Here is a 19,648-nt window from a genome sequence, read left to right on the forward strand (position 1 = left end):
TGATATTAGAAATCATATGATAACTGTTAGAGAAAATGACACCCAGAAAAATATGAGTAATTATGTATAAGTGATTGGTGAGTTGTTTAAAAGAATGGTTAATTATAGAAGTTACTAGAGCAGATCCTCTTGTTTTTCTATTTATCTACTCAAAGCATTTTGTATTTTTTACTTTTTTTTTTGGTTTTTTTGGGGTCACACCCGGCAATGCACAGGGATTACTCCTGACTCTGCACTCAGGAATTACTCCTGGTGGTGCTCAGGGGACCATATGGGATGCTGGGAATCGAACCCGGGTCAGCTGCGTGCAAGGCAAACGCCCTACCCGCTGTGCTATCGCTCTAGCCCCTATTTTTGCTTTCTTATTTTCCCTGAGCACTGCTACACCTTGAGTGCTCAGGGACTGAGCAGGTTGGCTGCAAGCAAGGCAAGTCCTTTTTTTTTTTGGTCCTTTTGGGTCACATCTGGCAATGTTCAGGGATTACTTCTGGCGCTGCACTCAGGAATTTCTCCTGGTAGTGTTCCAGGGACCATCAAGGATGCCAGAGAACTGAGCCTGGGTAAGCTATGTGCAAGGTAAATGCCCTCGCCACTGTACCATTGTTCCGGCCCCAAGGCAAGCACCTGACTCCTATTTCTCTACCCCAGCTCCCATCTCCCACCCTTCTACCATTGATTTTTTTTTTTAAAGTTGGATAGAGAATTTCAGAATTATAATGGCCCTTTGGTAGCTATGTTAAAGTCTACCATGATGATAAGGAGTCTTGGGATGTATTTCTGGGTCGAAGTTCACTTTGTTATTTTAAACTTTTTGATGGTTGTTTTTGTTTTCAAGAAATGAAACATGGTTTCTGTGCTATCTCCTAATCCTGTTGTAATTATTTGTTGAGAATGGGTTTGTGAATCCTTATCTAGTAAGGGAAATCTCAAGTTAATTGGTGAAGACAGTATTATATTTAGAAAGCTGAGTAATAAGACCTTTGTTTATTTTTGTTCTATTAGAAAGTTGGTTCCAATATCTAAAATGTTCATCTTTATGACGTTAATCTGTTTGGTGCCTAGTAGAGGGAATTTCAGCCTCAGAAGAACATAAAACATTCTAAGTTATGAGGAAGAGATGATGTGATAAATTAGACGCTCTTTTTTGTTTATTTGTTTGTTTTGGGGGGCACTCAGGACTTACTGATGCTCAGAGCTTACTCCTGGCTCTGAACTCAGGGATCACTTCCGGTGGAACTTGCGGGACTATATAGGGTACCAGGGATCAAGGCCCAGGTTGGCCTCGTGCAAGGTAAATAGCCTACCTGCTGTACTATCACCCCAGTCCCAAGACAATCCTCAATATATTTAGAAAAACAGGTTGTATAAAGGATTTTAGAAAACAATCTTATTTTCTTAAATTTCCTAATACGTACAAATTAGCCTGATCTATTGGTTAGAATGTTCTTTTATTTGGAACAGAAGAAATCTGATTTAGTAAATTGTCAATGTACTATTGACATTAAAAGTAACCTGGAGCTGACTGGTCTAGGAACCTCTTGGTTATAGGGGACAAATTTGTGGACACATGTCACTTCACTGAGTAGTGCACATACCAAGATGTCAGTGATTTTACTCTCGAGTCTCATGAATGCAATGTTTCTACGCAATAAAACTTCTTTAGTTTATTTTGGCAAAACTGAAAATAGAAGAAGTTGAGCTGCCCACAACCTATTCCTGTCAAAATTGGTTTGTTATTGATTGAAAAAAAAAACTTTGTTCAGATTTACTGAAACCAAAATCTGTCTCATAAAGATGGGTTAATATACTATGAACATGTGCTCAAATGTTCACTTTTGTGACGAGGAAAGTTCAAGAAGTAATACAGATTTTTTCTTACTTTTTTTTTAAATTAAGAAAACAACTGAAGTTATAGGAAAATCAGTTTTGCTTTTTAATTGCTCAGTTGAAAACCTCTTATTTTCTTCTATCAAAAAAAAAAAGAACTCAATGTTCTTTTAGGTAGAGTGTAATTTACTTGATTTCTTTGTGGCAAGATTTTGTTGAAAAGATTCTAAGCACAATTAAGATGTTTTATGGACTCATTAGCTCCAAATAGAGTTCAGTACGAAATGGCTAGTGCTGAATTATATTCAGCTTAGTTACTGCCTGACTGCAAAGCTAAATATATGCTCTTCATTGTTTAATTTCTATACACAGTTAAAACTAGTCCTCGAAAACCTCGCGGGAGACCCAGAAGTGGCTCTGACCGAAGTTCAGCCCTCCTCTCAGACCCGTCCGTGTTTCCCCCTCTCAGTAAATCAGAGACCAAATCAGGAGAGAAAATCAAGAAGAAAGATTCCAAAAGTCTAGAAAAGAAGAGAGGAAGACCGCCCACCTTCCCTGGCGTCAAAATCAAAATCACACACGGCAAGGACATTTCAGAGTTACCCAAGGGAAGCAAGGAAGAAAGCCTGAAAAAAATCAAACGGACACCCTCCGCTACCTTTCAGCAGGCCACAAAGATTAAAAAACTAAGAGCAGGTAAACTGTCTCCTCTCAAGTCTAAGTTTAAGACAGGGAAGCTTCAAATAGGAAGGAAGGGGGTCCAGATTGTCCGCCGGCGAGGCCGGCCGCCGTCGACGGAAAGGATCAAGACCCCGCCAGGTCTGCTCCTGAACTCGGAGCTCGAAAAGGCCCAGAAGGTCCGCAGGGACAAGGAGGGCAGCCCGCCGCTGCCCAGGGAGGAGAAGACCGTGGTCAGGCAGAGCCCGCGCAGGATCAAGCCGGTCAGGATCATTCCTTCTTCCAAAAGGACAGATGCCACCATCGCCAAGCAGCTCCTGCAGAGGGCCAAGAAGGGGGCCCAGAAGAAGATCGAGAAGGAAGCCGCGCAGCTGCAGGGCAGAAAGGTGAAGACGCAGGTCAAGAACATCCGGCAGTTCATCATGCCCGTGGTCAGCGCCATCTCCTCGCGCATCATCAAGACCCCGCGGCGCTTCATCGAGGACGAGGATTACGACCCGCCCATCAAAATCGCCCGGCTCGAGTCCACGCCCAATAGCAGATTCAGCACCACGTCCTGTGGCTCTTCCGAGAAGTCCAGTGCCACTTCCCAGCACTCGTCCCAAATGTCCTCAGACTCCTCCCGGTCCAGCAGCCCCAGCGTGGACACCTCCATAGACTCTCAGGCCTCAGAGGAGATCCAGGGACTGCCTGAAGAGCGGAGCGAGACCCCCGAAGTCCACCCGCCACTGCCGATTGCCCAGTCCCCCGAGACCGAGGGGAGCGATAGGAGAAGCCGAAGGTACTCGGTGTCGGAGCGAAGTTTCGGCTCGAGAACGACGAAGAAGCTGTCCACGCTGCCCAGTGCCCCCCCGCAGCCGACTTCGTCCTCGCCCCCGCCCCCCCTGCTCACCCCGCCGCCGCCGCTGCAGCCGGCCTCCAGCCTCTCGGACCACACCCCGTGGCTCATGCCTCCGACCATCCCTTTAGCATCACCGTTTTTGCCTGCTTCTGCGGCGCCCTTGCCAGGGAAGCGAAAATCTATTTTGCGAGAACCGACATTTAAGTGGACTTCCTTAAAGCATTCTAGGTCAGAGCCACAGTACTTTTCCTCAGCCAAGTATGCCAAAGAAGGTCTTATTCGCAAACCAATATTTGATAACTTCCGCCCCCCTCCGCTCACGCCCGAGGATGTGGGCTTCGCGCCGGGCTTTTCTCCGTCGGGGACTGCTGCTTCCGCCCGCTTGTTCTCGCCACTCCACTCCGGGACACGGTTTGATATGCACAAACGGAGCCCTCTCCTGAGAGCCCCGAGGTTTACGCCCAGTGAGGCTCACTCCAGAATCTTTGAGTCTGTCACCTTGCCTGGTAATCGAACTTCTGCTGGAGCATCTTCATCAGGAGTGTCTAACCGGAAAAGGAAAAGGAAAGTGTTTAGCCCCATCCGATCCGAACCGAGGTCTCCTTCTCACTCCATGAGGACGCGAAGTGGAAGGCTTAGCACTTCTGAGCTCTCGCCTCTCACCCCGCCATCTTCCGTCTCTTCCTCCTTAAGCATTTCTGTTAGTCCTCTTGCCACTAGTGCCTTAAACCCAACTTTTACTTTTCCTTCTCATTCCCTGAGTCAGTCCGGGGAATCGACAGAGAAAAGCCAGAGAGCCAGGAAGCCCACCAGCGCTCCAGCAGAGCCCTTTTCGGCCAGCGGCCCATCGCCTCTCTTCCCTTGGTTTACCCCAGGCTCTCAGACTGAAAGAGGGAGGAATAAAGACAAGGCCCCCGAGGAGCTGTCCAAAGACCGGGATGCGGACAAGGGCGTGGAGAAGGACAAGAGTAGAGAGCGAGACCGGGAGAGAGAGAAGGAGAATAAGCGGGAGTCGAGGAAAGAGAAAAGGAAAAAGGGATCCGAGATTCAGAGTAGCTCTGCTTTGTATTCTGTGGGTCGGGTTTCCAAAGAGAAGGTCGTGGGGGAAGATGTGGCCACTTCGTCTTCTGCCAAAAAAGCAAGCGGGCGGAAGAAGTCTTCATCACTTGATTCTGGGACTGATATTGCTTCGGTGACTCTTGGGGATACGACAGCTGTCAAAACCAAAATTCTTATAAAGAAAGGGAGAGGAAATCTGGACAAAAACAACCTGGACCTCGGCCCAACTGCCCCATCCCTGGAGAAGGAGAAAGCCCTCAGCCTTTCCACTCCTTCATCTAGCACTGTTAAACATTCCACTTCCTCCATAGGCTCCATGTTGGCTCAGGCAGACAAGCTTCCAATGACTGACAAGAGGGTTGCCAGCCTCCTAAAAAAGGCCAAAGCCCAGCTCTGCAAAATTGAGAAGAGCAAGAGTCTTAAACAGACTGACCAGCCCAAAGCACAGGTACTTATTCGATTTGTCTTTGAAAAATCCGTGTGTCCAGCCCTCCCAGTGATGTTAGCCACGTCCTGGACTCTGGGTTGCAGGAGTCAGACTGTGGAGTGGCCGTGGTGCCAACAACAGTGGTCCTGTAAGGTGTGGCAAGTTTCTGGCGTGGGGAGTGGGGCCATTCCAAGCAGGGGAGTCCATGGGGCACATTGGAAACTATGGCTGTATCCAGGGCTTTAGGACGGGCCAGACTGGCACGCCCAGGACTTGCTGAGGTGCCTGTGCCTAATAAGGTTTGAGGTATCAGCAGCTGGGACCAATTTTTGTAGTCAGATTATGTCCCACATAGCTGTATAAAACGGAGGGGCTTTTTATGACACAGTGCATTCTCTCCCTTCGTGGAGGAAGGAGAGCAATGGAGAGTAATTATTTGAAAATGCAGGTGAGAGATGAAGATGTAGAATTCACTTCGTTTAAGATCATGGCAAATGTTTTCACAAAGAACAATGCTTTTGTGTGTGTGTGTGTGTGTGTGTGTGTGTATTTTGTTGGGGGGCCACACCTTGTGGTGCTCAGAGCTTACTCCTGGCTCTGCTGAGGGATCATTCCTGCCTGGCTTGGGGACCATATGAGGTACCGGGGATTGAACCCGGGTTGGTGCGTGCCAGACAAGCGCCCTCCCCACTATGCTAGCACTCTGGTCCAAGACCAATGCTTTGTAACAGATTGATCTAGACACTGCCCTTTTTCAGAGAAAACTTCTGATCGTCAGGCTGCTTTTTAAAATGGTCATAGTAGATGCATATTTATAATAGCATCTTGTTTGGTCAAGGTGCTTACCTAACTTCTTTTTGTTTGGGGGCCACATATAGTGGTGCTGGGAACTACTCGTGGCTCTGTGCTCGGAGGTCAGTCCTGGCGGCACCTAGGGGACCCTGAGGTACCAGGATCACACCCAAACTTCCTGAGTGCAGAGCATGTGCCACTGAGCTATCTCTTGGCCTACAAACCTAAGTTTTTATTTACTGTGTGTGTGTGTGTGTGTATGTGTGTTGGGGGGTGTTGTTGGGCTGTACCCTCTGTGTTCAGGTTTCCTCCAGGTTCTGGGTTCAGGGATCATTCCTGGCAGTGCTCAGGGGACCACAGGTGGTGCCAAGATAGAACTCAGCTTGAACTCACGTTCAAGACAAGTGCCTTATCCGATATACTGTCTCTCTCGCCCTAAAGCTAAGTTTTTAGTGTTTCACCTGGCAGTGTAATGCTGCCAGGGATGTTCTAGCATGATGGACACAGTTCTGATACCATGTGGCATGGTTTTGGTTATCTCCTAGTGAGAGAGAGTTACAGTGGCTCTCTAAAATATAAGGCATTTTTGTTTGGAGTTTCATTCTATTTCTAGCTATAGATTATTTCCTTCACCTATTCTCTGGCTTAGGGAAGTATAGGAACTACTCTGTAGTTAGATGATTCCTGTTTAGACTGAATTCGCTGAGAAAAGGTATCTAGAGCTTGCATCTTGAGGGAAAAATTTTAAAGTATTATCATTGGAAATAGAAGCTTAGGTGATTTTTGTTTTTTTGGACCATAGCTGGGGTGCTAAGGAGCAACCCTCATCTTGGTGTTGGGGGATGCTCACAGCAGTACTGGGGGCCCATGCAATGCTGAGGAGCTATCCTGGGTCTTCTGCATGCAAAGCTTGTGCCATCGCCCTTTGCACCCTCTCTCTAGCTCCGTTCCTGTTTTGTTTTTGTTTTTATTAGAAGTCATCTTTTGGGCGCCAATTTTAGGGTACCATAGCCATTGGCTCCTTTGGATTACTTCAGCAGCTGGGAATAGAGTTCTATGTGTTGAGTCTAGCTTGTGAACAGTTAATGAGCTGTTACCTTGGCCTCACTCAGTTAGCTTTTCAATCTGCATGCTTGCTGTCTGTTTGGGGCTCGCCTCATACTCAGGGTCAAGAAAGTGATTCATCAGAGACCTCTGTGCGAGGACCCCGGATCAAACATGTCTGCAGAAGAGCTGCTGTGGCCCTTGGCCGGAAACGAGCCGTGTTCCCTGACGACATGCCCACCCTGAGTGCCTTACCCTGGGAAGAGCGAGAGAAGATTCTGTCTTCCATGGGGAATGATGGTAGGTCACGAGAGCTGCCCAGAAGTCTCCGCTCCCATTCGGTTTGCTCGTTGGGGGTGCTGCGGGGGCCGGACAGTCTCGGAGCTTTGTGTATGACTCTGGGTCCTCCAGAAAACAGATGGCACGACAAGATTTGAGTGTGTGGAGGGTTTTATCGGGGAAGGTCCCGAGGGAAGATGGTGGGGGTGGCTGGGGCTGATGGGGAGAGCGGGCACAAGGCAGAGGGAGAGTGGGCCGTGTCTTCCAGACAGGAGTTTGGCCCAGCACAGGGAGCAAAAGGCCACGTCGTCCTGTGTCTCCCCGGGGCCCTGCCACACTCTGTCACTGCCTGGGCCTGATTCCCTGGGCACTGGCGTTGGTGGAGCCCGATTCAGGAGAGGGCAGCCTTGCCTTGTGGCCTGGTTGAGTTCCCAGGGTGGCCGCTATGGTCCTCAAGGCAGGGGCGCGGCTCAGTAAGGCCAACAGCACAGGGGTCTGTTGGGAACATGCTGTTACTTATAGGACCTTAGACTGTCTTTTGTTTTCAAGTGTTTGAAACCGTCATCAAACTGCAGGTTACTAGCGCCTAAACCATCCAAATGGTTATATCTGAAATGGGCTCTGAGTCATTAATCTGGGTATGGATGTGTTTAAGAAGGTATGCTTTAATTTTGGAGGTTTGAACATGCATAATAAGTAAACGGATTTTGAGTGTCTCCTCTGCTCCCAGGAAGGGGGGTAGCTCTCCCCAGAGAACTAACGACACATTTCTTTAACAGACAAGTCATCAGTTGCTGGCTCAGAGGATGCCGAACCTCTTGCTCCCCCAATCAAACCAATTAAACCCGTCACCAGAAACAAGGCACCTCAGGAACCTCCCGTGAAGAAGGGGCGGCGTTCCAGGCGGTGTGGCCAGTGTCCTGGCTGCCAGGTGCCTGAGGACTGTGGTGTCTGTACGAACTGCTTAGACAAGCCCAAGTTTGGTGGCCGCAACATAAAGAAGCAGTGCTGCAAGTGAGTGGGCGTCGTCACCGGGGCCGTGTGCATGTGAGCCTTGCCTGGTGGCGCCAAGGTGCCAGCCTGGTGGCAAGGTTGCATTTGGGGAAGTTGGCTGGGTTTGGGGGCTGCTGCGGGCACAGCCTGGATAGGGCAAAGAGGTGAGAGGTTCCACCTCAGCTCTGTGAACCATGGCAGCCGTCCCTGTTGGGCCTGGAAATGGGGTTAGTGTGACCGAGGCACTAGATTAGAGTTTCATTCTGGTCTGTTTCGATAGCCCTGTGGGCCTAGTGGTCACCACATCTGCTTCTCTGTAAACACTGACCAGTGGAAGCAGAGTCACCCGGGATTGCTTTCAGTCAGCAGAGTTGAGGTCTGTGTCTCTTTGCTGCTCTCTGTCTGTCTCGGAATATTTTCAGGCTCATGGCGTCCTGATGACCTTTTCTCACCTTTCACTATCAGTTGATAGGTGTACCTTCCATGCTCAGAGATTATGTCCAGCATGGATCAAGAGTTCCACAAAGACTGTTTTAGTGACTGAGCATCTCATATTTAACCCAGCATACAAAGAGATCTCGGATATTTGCAGAAGGAATAAGTTACATAAAAACTGACTTCTGTAGAATTGAGCGAACTCCTGCTCTGTTTACTTCCGGGGAAAGAGTTGAGTGGAGACAGTGCAAGACCTAAAGCTTGTCTCAGTTCCATTAGCGCAGCTAAGTGAGATGATTCACAGATCAGAAGGTATTTGAGAGGGAGATAAAATCGCGCTGAATTTCGGGGTTGAATTAGATTTAGCTCAATTTCTTTTTTGTAAATTAAGTTTGAATTTTGTTAAGTTGAGAGGTGAGATATCCGTGAGAGCCTGGGATAGACCTATAACATTGTAGCGGCCAGCGGGGGACTTTGCTGAATAATTTTAGTTTATTTTGAATTCAGATTACCGTATGAATAGTTAACTACAAGAATATCAATGGATCATTTGGTCTGTTCTGATCAGTACTGGTTATGAGAAATTTGAGTTGTACTTAAAACAAAACAAATCAAAAAACAACTTTGTGTTTGCTTAGATCCAAAGATAGGTTAAATTGCCCATCAGAGGACCCGGAGGATCAGATTCAAATTGGAGTAATGAGCCCATAGTTTTTCAGTTGCCAAAATTAATCTGAGTAAGACTTCACTGATTCTTACATGTAAAAAAATCAGCCCTGGTTTTGGCTGCTTTGTTTCTAAATATAGTTTGTTTATGGTGCTTCCTTTTTTCCTAGGATGAGGAAATGTCAGAATCTACAATGGATGCCTTCCAAAGCCTACCTTCAGAAGCAAGCAAAAGGTAGTATTGCAGAGGGATTCACCCCAGGAGGCGTCTGGGAGTTTTGGGTTTTGGTTTGGTTTTTGGGCCACACCTGGTGACGCTTAGGGCTTACTCCTGGCTCTGCACTCAGGGATCACTCCTGGCGGGCTTGGGAACCATGTGGGATGCCGGAGATCGAACCTGGGTCAGCCACGTGCAAGGCAAGCACCCTACCCACTGTACTATTCTTTGGTCCTTAAATGCTTCTCTTTTATCACAGAAGACTTAGGGATCCAGTTTCAATCCTGTACTCGCCTGTGAGCATTGCTGGATGTGACCCAATAACACACATGCAAGATATCTGTACTATCTTTCTGGCCCCTTTAAAATTAAAAAAAAAAAATTGAAAGTATACCTGTGCCCCCTGACCTACTCTTACTTTCTGGGTTCTTTTTTTTCCCCTGCTGGCGGGCTGCAATGTGGGTGGGGTGGTTATTGGGCCACATCTGGCAGTGCTCAGTAGCTGTTCCTGATTCTGCTCAGGAATGATTCTGCATGGTGCCGGGGGCGTCTTAAGGAGTGCTGGGGTCAGTAACATGCAAGGCAAGTGCATTAACTCCCTGTACTCTTTCTCCAGCCTTTCTATGCTTCTTTTTTACTTTTTGGTACTATTTTAAATGAAAAATTTCCACGCCAGGGATGCAGCTCGATGGTAGCTTGCCTTGCATAGGTGACACCCTATGTTTGATCCCCAGCACTGCAAAACAAAAGATACAAAGGAAGGGGCCGGAGAGATAGCATAGTGGGGTAGGGCACTCATCTTACATGTGGCCCACCCAGGTCTGATCCCCAGCATCCCATGTGGTCCCCTGAGCACCCCGAGCTGTGGCCCCAAATCCCCTGCCCGACACCCCCACTCAAAAAAAAAAAAAACGAAGAAAGAAGGAAAAAAGAAGTCATGCTGATAAATGAATTTCTCCTTTTCCCTAGCTGTGAAAAAGAAAGAGAAAAAGTCCAAGACCAGTGAAAAGAAAGAGAGCAAAGAGAGCAGCAGTGCTGTGAAGACCGCGGTGGAGCCTAGTCCGAAACCTCCCCCAGCGGCCAGGGAGGACCCTGCCCCAAAGAAAAGCAGCAATAGCGACCCTCCTCCACGCAAGGCAGCCGAGGAGAAGGTCGAGGAAAGCAGTGCCCCGGCCCCGCCGCCGGAGCCCAAACAGGTGACCACTCCCGCTTCCAGGAAGTCCAGCAAACAGGTGTCGCAGCCTGCGCCCGCGCCCCCTGCACAGCCGGCCAGCACCACGACGCCCAGGAAGGACACTCCCAAGCCAGCTCCCAGCGAGCCCAAGAAAAAGCAGCCGCCACCCCCCGACCCAGGTGAGCAGGAGGCAGGCAGACACGCAGCAGAAGCCTCTGGTTCAAGAAAATCAGGCTGTCGATCAAATGACAGAGAAATAGGAACAAAGCTTTCAATTCAGTTGGAGATAGGATCCCAGTTTCTTGGTCAATACCTAGAATGTAGGGTTTTCTTTTTCCTTCACAATCCATCAGTCTTAAAATAATCATTACTACTTGGTCTGAACTTAAAATTCAGTGGCATCTAACTGCAACTTGTTTGAAATTCGATAGGTCCGGAACAAAGCAAACAGAAAAAAGTGGCTCCACGCCCAAGTATCCCTGTGAAACAAAAACCAAAAGAAAAGGTGAGGAAAGATGCGTTTCTCTGCGATATCTCAGGAATGTTGGATTCTGTCAGGATATAGTGCTATTTCCCTGACATTTCTGTGATTGAGTGAATGTAGTGGGATTATCTTAAAATCAGCCAACTTCAGGGGCAGGGGAGATGGCGTACAGGGCTAGGGTGCACGCTCTGCATGCAGAAGACTCGGTGTGATCCCACCAACACATGGTCCCCTGAGCACTGCCAGGAGCAGCCTCTAGCCCATAGCTGGCTGCAGCCCCAAATACTGCCAGCATTTTGTGGCCACCCACCAAAAAATGAACAGATTTCAGGCTTTGGACCTTTATCCTGTTTCTCTCTTTGTCTGTGCCCCAGGCTTTCTGCTCTTACTGCCTTACATATCAGTACGTATACTTCAGGCCGCTCCCATACTGTTTTCTACCCTAGCATCTTTTAGCAGTGTTTGTCAACAGCAATCACTGTGTCCACTGTTTCTTTATATTGATTGTGTGGGACCACTCTGGTGGTGTGCAGGACTTCAGTTGGTGCTGGGAGGCCCCCAGGGCTGCATCTGGGATGCTGGCGCTGATAGGCTTGTGGTGCCAGGGGTGGAATTCAGGCCCTCGCAAAGGCAAGGCAGATTCTTTACCCCTGTAGCCATACACCTGACTCCCTCTATTCGTGTCTATTATGTAGAAAGAGAAAATGTGCTTAAGACATTTTTTGGGTTTTCGTTTCTTTGTTTTGCTTTTTGGGTAGCACCCACTGATGCTCAGGGGTTACTCCTGGCTCTGCAGTCAGGAATCACTCCTGGCTGTGCTTGGGGACCATATGAGATGTCGGGGATTGTACCCGGGTCGGCCACGTGCAAGGCAAGCACCTACCCACTGTACAATCACTCTCTTGCCCCTGTTTAAGACTCTTCTGACTCTTTCTACCATCTCTCCGTGTCACCATACTAGCGCCTATGAATGTCCTGGCTGATGCTCTGAAGAACATCAGCAGTGCTGAGAGGAGAAGCCAATGCCAGTGCATAGTAGAAATGGTTGCGTTGGTGAATTTGAACTCAGTGATGATTGCAGAGCTAAGAAAATTGTTGTCAACCTCACTCAGGCTGGGTAAACAACTGTGCATTCGGCCAGTTTAACGGAATGAATGGATCACTTGCCTTGCACGTGTGAGGCCCTGGTTTGACTCCGCAGCACATCGAATCAGAGAAGGGAAAGGAAGAGATGATGCAGTGGTTTCTGGGCCTGGGCGTGGCTCAGAGGCTGGAACTCATGCCTTGCAGGGGGAGCTCCTGGGGGCTGCCTTCTTCCACCAGCACTGCTATACCTGGTGCCTCCTCCAAAACAAAAGAAGACAGAACTTTTTTTTTCTTTCTGGGTCATACCCAGTGGTGCTCAGGGGTTACTCCTGGCGGTGCTGGGGGAACCTTAGGGATGCTGGGAATGGAACCCAGCTCGGCCGTGTGCAAGGTAAATACCCTACCCACTGTTATATTGCTCCGGCCCCGGCAAAACTTTTTTTAAAATTTGATTTAGGTTTAGATGTAGTCAGAGATCTAGAAGAATGGCAGAGTGACCTGCTCCCATCCCAGCATTTGATTTATTGTAGTGAAAACCCTCAGCTAGCACCACAGCAAAAAGGCTCAGTGGGAGAAATCTCAGCGTTCTTTTTCTAGGGATGTAATGCAGATTTTTGAATACATCAATGGGAAGAATCTTCCTAAAATATTGTTCTCCTAAGACGTTTATATAGGGGAAAAATGTTGTTTTCCCGGTGTCTTGTATAATGATACCTGGGCCTGAACTAGGGCTTCGCACGTGCATGCATGGCAAGTGCTCGGCCACTGAGCACGCCTTTCCCTGGCCTGTTCTTGAGACCTGTTGGTACGATTTCTCATTTGCATTATCACCTGTTGCAAAAGTGTAGGCAAGTCAGGTGTGGTCTCTGTTCTTTATCTCTCTTCTATCTTCATAGGAAAAACCATCTCCGATCAGTAAGCAGGAGAATGCAGGTACTTTGAACATCCTCAGTACTCTCTCCAATGGCAATAGTTCTAAGCAAAAAATCCCAGCAGATGGAGTCCATAGGATCAGAGTGGACTTTAAGGTAAAAGTATCTAGTGACCATGTAGTCTGTTGAGTGTCATGGGCTGTAAGTCAAGAGAAGGATGTTACCCCAAGGTGTTAGAAGAGGAAATTCATCGCCAAGTGTGGGGGAATGAACAAGAACTACTGCGAGGTGGGTTCAGGCATGTGTGAGCTCTGGGGTCAGTCCTGGGGTCGGGGGCAGTGCAGGGGGGAGGGGAATACCTAGGAACTTGATGAAGACAAAGCATCGAAACCCTCCCAACCTCACCCTCCATGGATGAGGACAGACTGAGCCCGTGCGCCATTCACAGAGCAGCCAGCAGGCCGTGGTGCATGTTGAATCCTCACCGCACTAAGGGAGATTCAGCCCCTCTGTCGTTATGGTAGCGTTGGTAGGAGGGAAGGTAATAGGTGAGCATGTAAGAGTTTGTGTCTGGGAGTAAATTGTTGAAAGCACTTCGGTGCTTCTTGGCATGAACATTCTCGATGTCCTGGCGTTACTGAGTTTCATACTTTCCCCCGTATTTTTAAGGTAAAGGTGGGTCAATTGTTTAATGTTCCTAAACGATCTTTCTTGCTTCCCACAGGAGGATTGTGAAGCAGAGAACGTGTGGGAGATGGGAGGCTTAGGAATCCTGACCTCTGTTCCTATAACACCCAGGGTGGTTTGCTTCCTCTGTGCCAGTAGCGGGCATGTGGAGGTAAGTCACCCCCATGGCCGCCTGGAGGACACAACAGTCGATCTTTGCTGTGATGGAGGGAAGAATTTTATTTTCTGTTTTGTTGGTGTGTAGCTTTAAACAGGCTCCTGTTTAAAGCTGAAGTTAAAGATAGACTTGTGAAGTTTTGGTTTTCTGGTTTGTTTGTTGTTTTTAAAGCTTTACAGGAAGGAACCTGCATCTTATTAAAGTAGCAAGGTTATTAAGTGTGAACAGATTAATGATCTAATTTCTTTATTTTTTTAGCTTCATTCATTTTTTTTTTCAGCTTCATTCTTTTTTTTTTTCCTTTTTGTGTCACACCTGGAGATACTTGGGTTACTCCTAGCTCTGCACTCAGGAATTACTCTTGGCGGTGCTTGTGGGACCATATGGGATGCTGGGAATCTAACCTGGGTTGGCCTTATGCAAGGCAAATGCCCTACCCACTGTGCTATCACTCCAGCCCCTTATTGTGCAGTGGGTAGGGCACTTGCCTTGCACCTCGCTGACATGGGTTCGATCCCTGGCTCCCCATAAAGTCCCTCAAGCACCTCTATGAGTGATCCCTGAGTGCAGAGCCAGGACTAAGCCCTGAGCACTGCCAGGTGTACTCTTCTCTGCCCCCGTCCTGCAAAAAGCTAGTTTTCCAGTGATCCCCAAAATAGAAATTAAAATTCAGCCAAAAGGATCTTACTTGAATGGTTTTTTTTTATTGGTAGATATAGAAACTAGTAAGAACCTTTCTTTCTGAAGGTTCAATTTTGGAAATTGTATATATATAAAGCAGTCATATTCCAGGTACCCATATTAAGGATATAATTAGATAAATCAGCTATGTTTGTACGTATAATGCATATTTTTCTACAATAAGCCTTACTGAATGCATAATTTAGTATTTTTTGTAGTCTCCCAAGTAGGAAGTATTTTGAGGAACCATCTGGAGTTGGGGCTCCAACTCGAGGCCTCACACATGCTTGGCCTTTGGGGCCACACCCTGTGGGCTGCTCCTGGCTCAAGCTTGGGGGTCCTCCCGGCTCTGCTCTAGGGCCCGACTGTGCAGTGCTGAGGGCCCAGCCCCGGGCTTCTGCGTGCAGACTTTGACCTCTTTCCCGGGCCCACCAATATTGTTTTACATAAAATTCTAAAAATAACCCAAAAGTCTGTCAACAAGGGGTGACGCTAAGGTTAAATAAAATCATTACAGGCAAACCCTAAGGTGTATTGTTTCCTTGGAAAGATGTCTGTGGCCTACTGTTGGGTTCAGAAAGCAGTTGGAGGACCACTGGGAAGAGCCCGGGAGAGCACAAAGGGCTGAGCACTTTCCTTACTTGTGGGCAGCCTGGGTTCAGTCAAGGTCCCATATGGTCCCCTGCGTACCACTGGGGCTGATCTCTGAGCACAGCTGGGAGTGGCCCCCAAACTGCCAGATGTGGCCCCAACACAAAAAACTGGCATGGTCTGATTTTTGCTTAGAAAACTAAAAATATGTATGAAGGGGGCCAGAGAGATAGTACAGTGGGCATGGCGCTTGCCTTGCACACAAATGACGTGGCACTCCTTAGGGTCTCCTGAGCTCCGCCAGGTATGGCTAAAACCAAAATTATGTATGAAGAAAAATTCCGGAAGGATTTCCACCAACATTTTAAAAGCGTATTTAAATTGGATTTTATGTCTGTTTTCTCCTTATTTTTCTTTCTTTCTGTGAGACTTTTGCAGTCTGTGCTCCTTTTACAGTAGGGACAAGAGAGTGCAGCACAGTTCTAAATTGTGTGCAGTGCTGCCTCATTTCTACAGTCCTGAGTACCTCTGAGCGCCGATCACAACAGACCGTTGAAACCAGACAGAAAATTCAGAGCAGGATTGTCATTAGGATGTTCAGCTCTCATAAGACCCCCTAGCTAAGAGTCAGTCCTACTTGTTTAACATCAAGCTATCCACTAGCTGGGCTAGACTCGAACGCCCGGTGCTCTGTAAGCAGCTGTTTCCTAGTGCCTGGATAAGCAGTGTCTCGTTCTGAGGGCCAGGGTTGCTTTCGAGACGAGTAATCTGCACACAGTGCCGGGGGTCCACTGTGTCCATTTCCCTTTATCATCTAAAACTTTGCATCTGTCCAAACTCTCCATGGGAATCACTTCTGTAACAACAGTTGTTCAATTTCCGATATAGAGTACTTTTCGTTCCATGACATAAAGGGTGTCATTTAATTCACGTGGAGTTGTACACAGTGGTCCTGCAGACTAACACCTGCATCGCACCCACTCCTCACACAGGGCTTGTGCTTGATTAATTTTCCTCCACTTATTGGAGTTTTCAGAAACTTTTTATGTTGACCTGATTTTGTACATACAGAAAAATTACGCATGCCACAGAGATTTTTCTGTATGCCCTGCACTGAAATTCCCTAAATGTTTATCTGTTATTCTTTCTTTGTGTGCATATATTTTACATAATAAGAAGTAAAATGTGTACATTCTATATAGCGACACCGTATTTAGGAGAGGGCTTGTTCTGGGCCAGACTCCACTTGTTTAGGTCCAGTACCTGGCTCCTGGCAATGTCTAGGGGAGGGACCCTGGACTCTCTTTCACGCTGGCTTAGAAACACCTTTTTTTCTCCCTAAAACTTATATATATATTTAAACTTATATATTACTTATCTGCAACTAGAGCAAGTTGCAGATAAGTAATATATCTAGAGCAAGTTGCAGATAAGTAATATATATTTCCTAATGCCAAGGATCTGCTCTTATATAACCACAGTATACTTAATAAACTTCGGAGAGTATTATTGGTATATTACTATGGTCTATATTTATTTTTGGTTCGGGGACAATAATGGTGGTGCCTAGGGGCTCACTGTGGCTTTATGTTCAGGGAACCATGCCGAGCTGGAACCCGACGCGGGGCCCTAGGCATGGACTCCAGCCCGTTGAACAATTTTCCTGGCCCTCAGTAATTCTTTTACGGCTGAATAAAACTCAGGGTCACCTTCAATCAAATTCGTGAAAGTTTTCTGTCAATATGAAAATAACAATTACGAAGTTGGTGATTAAAAAGGTAGCCGCCCTCTCCCCAACCAGACCAAGCGGTGAGTCTTTTTAGGATTAGGAAACTTTAGAAACCCTTCCTGTTGCCCCCCCCCTACATTACTTTACAGTCTCCTGGCTTTGTTCTGACCTCTCTTAGGACACTTAGCATATTGAGTTCAATCTTGGCGTATCCAGCTGCCTTGTATATCCTACCGTTATCTTTAGTTCTGGGGGAGTCGCCTGCGTGTTGTGGGAGTTTCCTCTTTTAACGTGGTCGTTGCTTCAGGGGTATATATGGATGCCCAAACACAGAGTGTGTAAGTGGGCTGGGTTGCGGTGTCTGCCTTCCCGGACACGTGTGTTCCCCTCTTCCCCTAGTTTGTGTATTGCCAAGTCTGTTGCGAGCCCTTCCACAAGTTCTGTTTGGAGGAGAACGAGCGCCCCCTGGAGGACCAGCTGGAGAATTGGTGTTGTCGCCGCTGCAAGTTCTGTCACGTTTGTGGAAGGCAGCATCAGGCTACAAAGGTACACACCGGAGTCCCAGAACCTCTCAGCATTTCTCTCTCCATACACCCTCACCGCTTCCTTTAGGTTTTCAGATTCTTCTTTCTCAGGTGACAGTCTGTTTGGACTTAATTGAGTGGGCATTGTTTGTTTTTCTGTCTTCATTTGGGGAGTGTAGCGGGAAACTTGGATTAAATAGCCATTTAGGAAAGAAATCAGGTCTGTATTACATGACTGTTCGTCACGGAGTACCTGAGTCAGGAAGTAAATCCCCGGGTTTACCTGAGAATAAATAATCCATGAGGAAATCTAAGCTGTTTGAGCGGTAGGCGTGTCTAACCTGAAGATGACTGGAAACTCGCCCCTCAGCCCTGGGCATTTTGTGGAGATAGGGGGAGGTTTGCCTCTTTGCCCACATCTCTCTTTAGCCAGCAAGCTAGGTTTATTTGTCTTTTCATTTTCTCTTTTACAGCAGCTGCTGGAGTGTAATAAGTGCCGAAACAGCTATCACCCTGAGTGCCTGGGACCAAATTACCCCACCAAACCCACCAAGAAAAAGAAAGTTTGGGTGAGACACATTTTCTGCTGTTTTCAACATGCTTGTCACAGGATATCCTGGAGGACTCGGTGGATAGCTTTTGCCTCAGTTATGAGAAAAAGCCGCCTGGGTAGAGAAGTGCTCTAGAAAGCGATGTGGAAGAGAGATGCTTGAGCAGAGGATTCCTCACGAGTCTCCTTTCCTTTCTCCCAGATCTGTACCAAGTGTGTTCGCTGCAAGAGCTGTGGGGCCACAACACCAGGCAAAGGCTGGGATGCACAGTGGTCTCATGACTTCTCCCTGTGCCACGATTGTGCCAAACTCTTTGCAAAAGGTACTCAGCACCTTTTTCTCCAACTTTAAAGAGGATACTTGGGGTTTGCGGGGTGAACTGGATGTTCCAGTAGAGGAAGATAAAAAGTGACACACCATGTCAGGGATGCCATTCAGGAATGCCATTAAGTTCATAAGGTCCCTGGACAGTTCCTTTCTTCTTTCCTTCCTTCCTTCCTTTCTTCCTTCCTTTCCTCCCTCCCTTCTTCCCTCCCCTTCCTTCCATCCACCCATTCCTGCCACCCTCCTTCCTTCCCTTCTTTCCCTCCCCCTCTCCCTCCCTCTCTCCTTTCCCTCCTTCCCTCCTTATCTCTCTCCCTCCTCCCCTCCTTTCTTCTTCCCTCCCTTTTTATGCTTTACACAAGTAATTATAGCAATACAAATGTTGTGGGTTTTTTTTCCACTTTATAAGGGAACAATTAGTGACTTTTTAAGTTATGAAGAAATGCTCTAAACCAGTATTTCCCCCTTGAGGTACATCTGTATTAGATTCTTTCAGGAGTGATTGTTGCTGCTACTTAGATAAGCTCTTTTACTTTGATAGTTATTCTAAAGAAAATTTGTTGCTAATGCATTAAACTTTTTACTGACTGAGATAATAAAGATATGAAGTTCAGTGTTGGAGCTTTCAAAAATAAGTCTTGGGCCCAGATCAGTGGTCCAGCAGGTAGGGACCTGGGTTTGATCCCTGGCACCTCATATGAGCTCAGAGCCAGGTGAAACCCCTGAGCACCGCTGAGTGTGGCATGAAAACAAAATAATAAGTCTCAATGTTAAGACTATGAAGTAAAAAAACACAGCAAGGTACAGAGATCAAATCAATGAAGGTTGTATACAGTGCTGAATTTAAGAACGTTACATGATGCTATAAAGTAAAAGCACCAAGAGTAAGTTAAAGTATCAATTAGACATTTTTCCTCTATCTTAACCCTTTTTAAAAACTGCAAACCTAGGGCTCTGGGAGACAGCTGGGGATTAAAGCACTTGCCTTGTGTGCTACTGGCCTTTGTCTGAGGTCTTGTGGGGACTTAGTGGCTAAGACTGAGAGTTCCGAATCCACAGGCGACAACATTCTGTGGATGGGTCTAGCATTTGGCAGCAATTCCATAAGAACATGGAGGTTTGCATGTTAGAGCAAGTTGATGGGTGGGTCAAAGGCCGAAGCCCAAATTCACTGTTGAAAACTCTGCTTTGCTTCCAGGAAACTTCTGTCCTCTGTGCGATAAATGCTATGACGATGATGACTATGAAAGCAAGATGATGCAGTGTGGGAAGTGTGACCGCTGGGTCCACTCCAAGTGCGAGAATCTTTCAGGTACAGAAGGTTGGAGTCTTTTTATTACACTTACTTCTTTCTTTCTAGTCTCCAGGGTTAGTGTCAGCCTTGCAGGCCGGTAGTGTCGTTATTCGAAGCCTTCTTAAATACTTTCCAAAAATCTGGGCTTCTAGTCAAGCTGTGTTGTATTAAGCTTATACTCCTTGGTCTTAAACATATTTCTTTAAAGTGTTGCTGCATCTCTCTGACCAAATCCT

At 47.2% G+C, this 19,648-nt stretch overlaps 1 protein-coding gene across 5 annotated transcripts in view; it reads left to right on the plus strand.

Annotated features, from left to right (window-relative positions):
- The window catches only part of KMT2A (lysine methyltransferase 2A), a 79,536-nt gene that overhangs the window by 32,938 nt on the left and 26,950 nt on the right, over positions 1-19,648 (plus strand). For 2 of the 5 annotated variants that reach the window (XM_055133244.1, XM_055133242.1), the window contains 12 exons: positions 2,200-4,853; positions 6,791-6,968; positions 7,727-7,961; positions 9,212-9,276; positions 10,228-10,611; positions 10,864-10,937; positions 12,899-13,030; positions 13,599-13,712; positions 17,119-17,265; positions 17,717-17,812; positions 17,996-18,116; positions 19,317-19,430. In XM_055133244.1, the coding sequence (XP_054989219.1) occupies positions 2,200-4,853; positions 6,791-6,968; positions 7,727-7,961; positions 9,212-9,276; positions 10,228-10,611; positions 10,864-10,937; positions 12,899-13,030; positions 13,599-13,712; positions 17,119-17,265; positions 17,717-17,812; positions 17,996-18,116; positions 19,317-19,430 (4,314 nt within the window). Of the gene's footprint in view, positions 1-2,199; positions 4,854-6,790; positions 6,969-7,726; positions 7,962-9,211; positions 9,277-10,227; positions 10,612-10,863; positions 10,938-12,898; positions 13,031-13,598; positions 13,713-17,118; positions 17,266-17,716; positions 17,813-17,995; positions 18,117-19,316; positions 19,440-19,648 lie in introns of all 5 variants that reach the window. The other 3 variants (XM_055133240.1, XM_055133243.1, XM_055133241.1) reach the window with 2 other exon arrangements.

Source organism: Sorex araneus, chromosome 3 (assembly GCF_027595985.1).
Source record: "Sorex araneus isolate mSorAra2 chromosome 3, mSorAra2.pri, whole genome shotgun sequence".
Taxonomy (NCBI): Eukaryota; Metazoa; Chordata; class Mammalia; order Eulipotyphla; family Soricidae; genus Sorex; species Sorex araneus.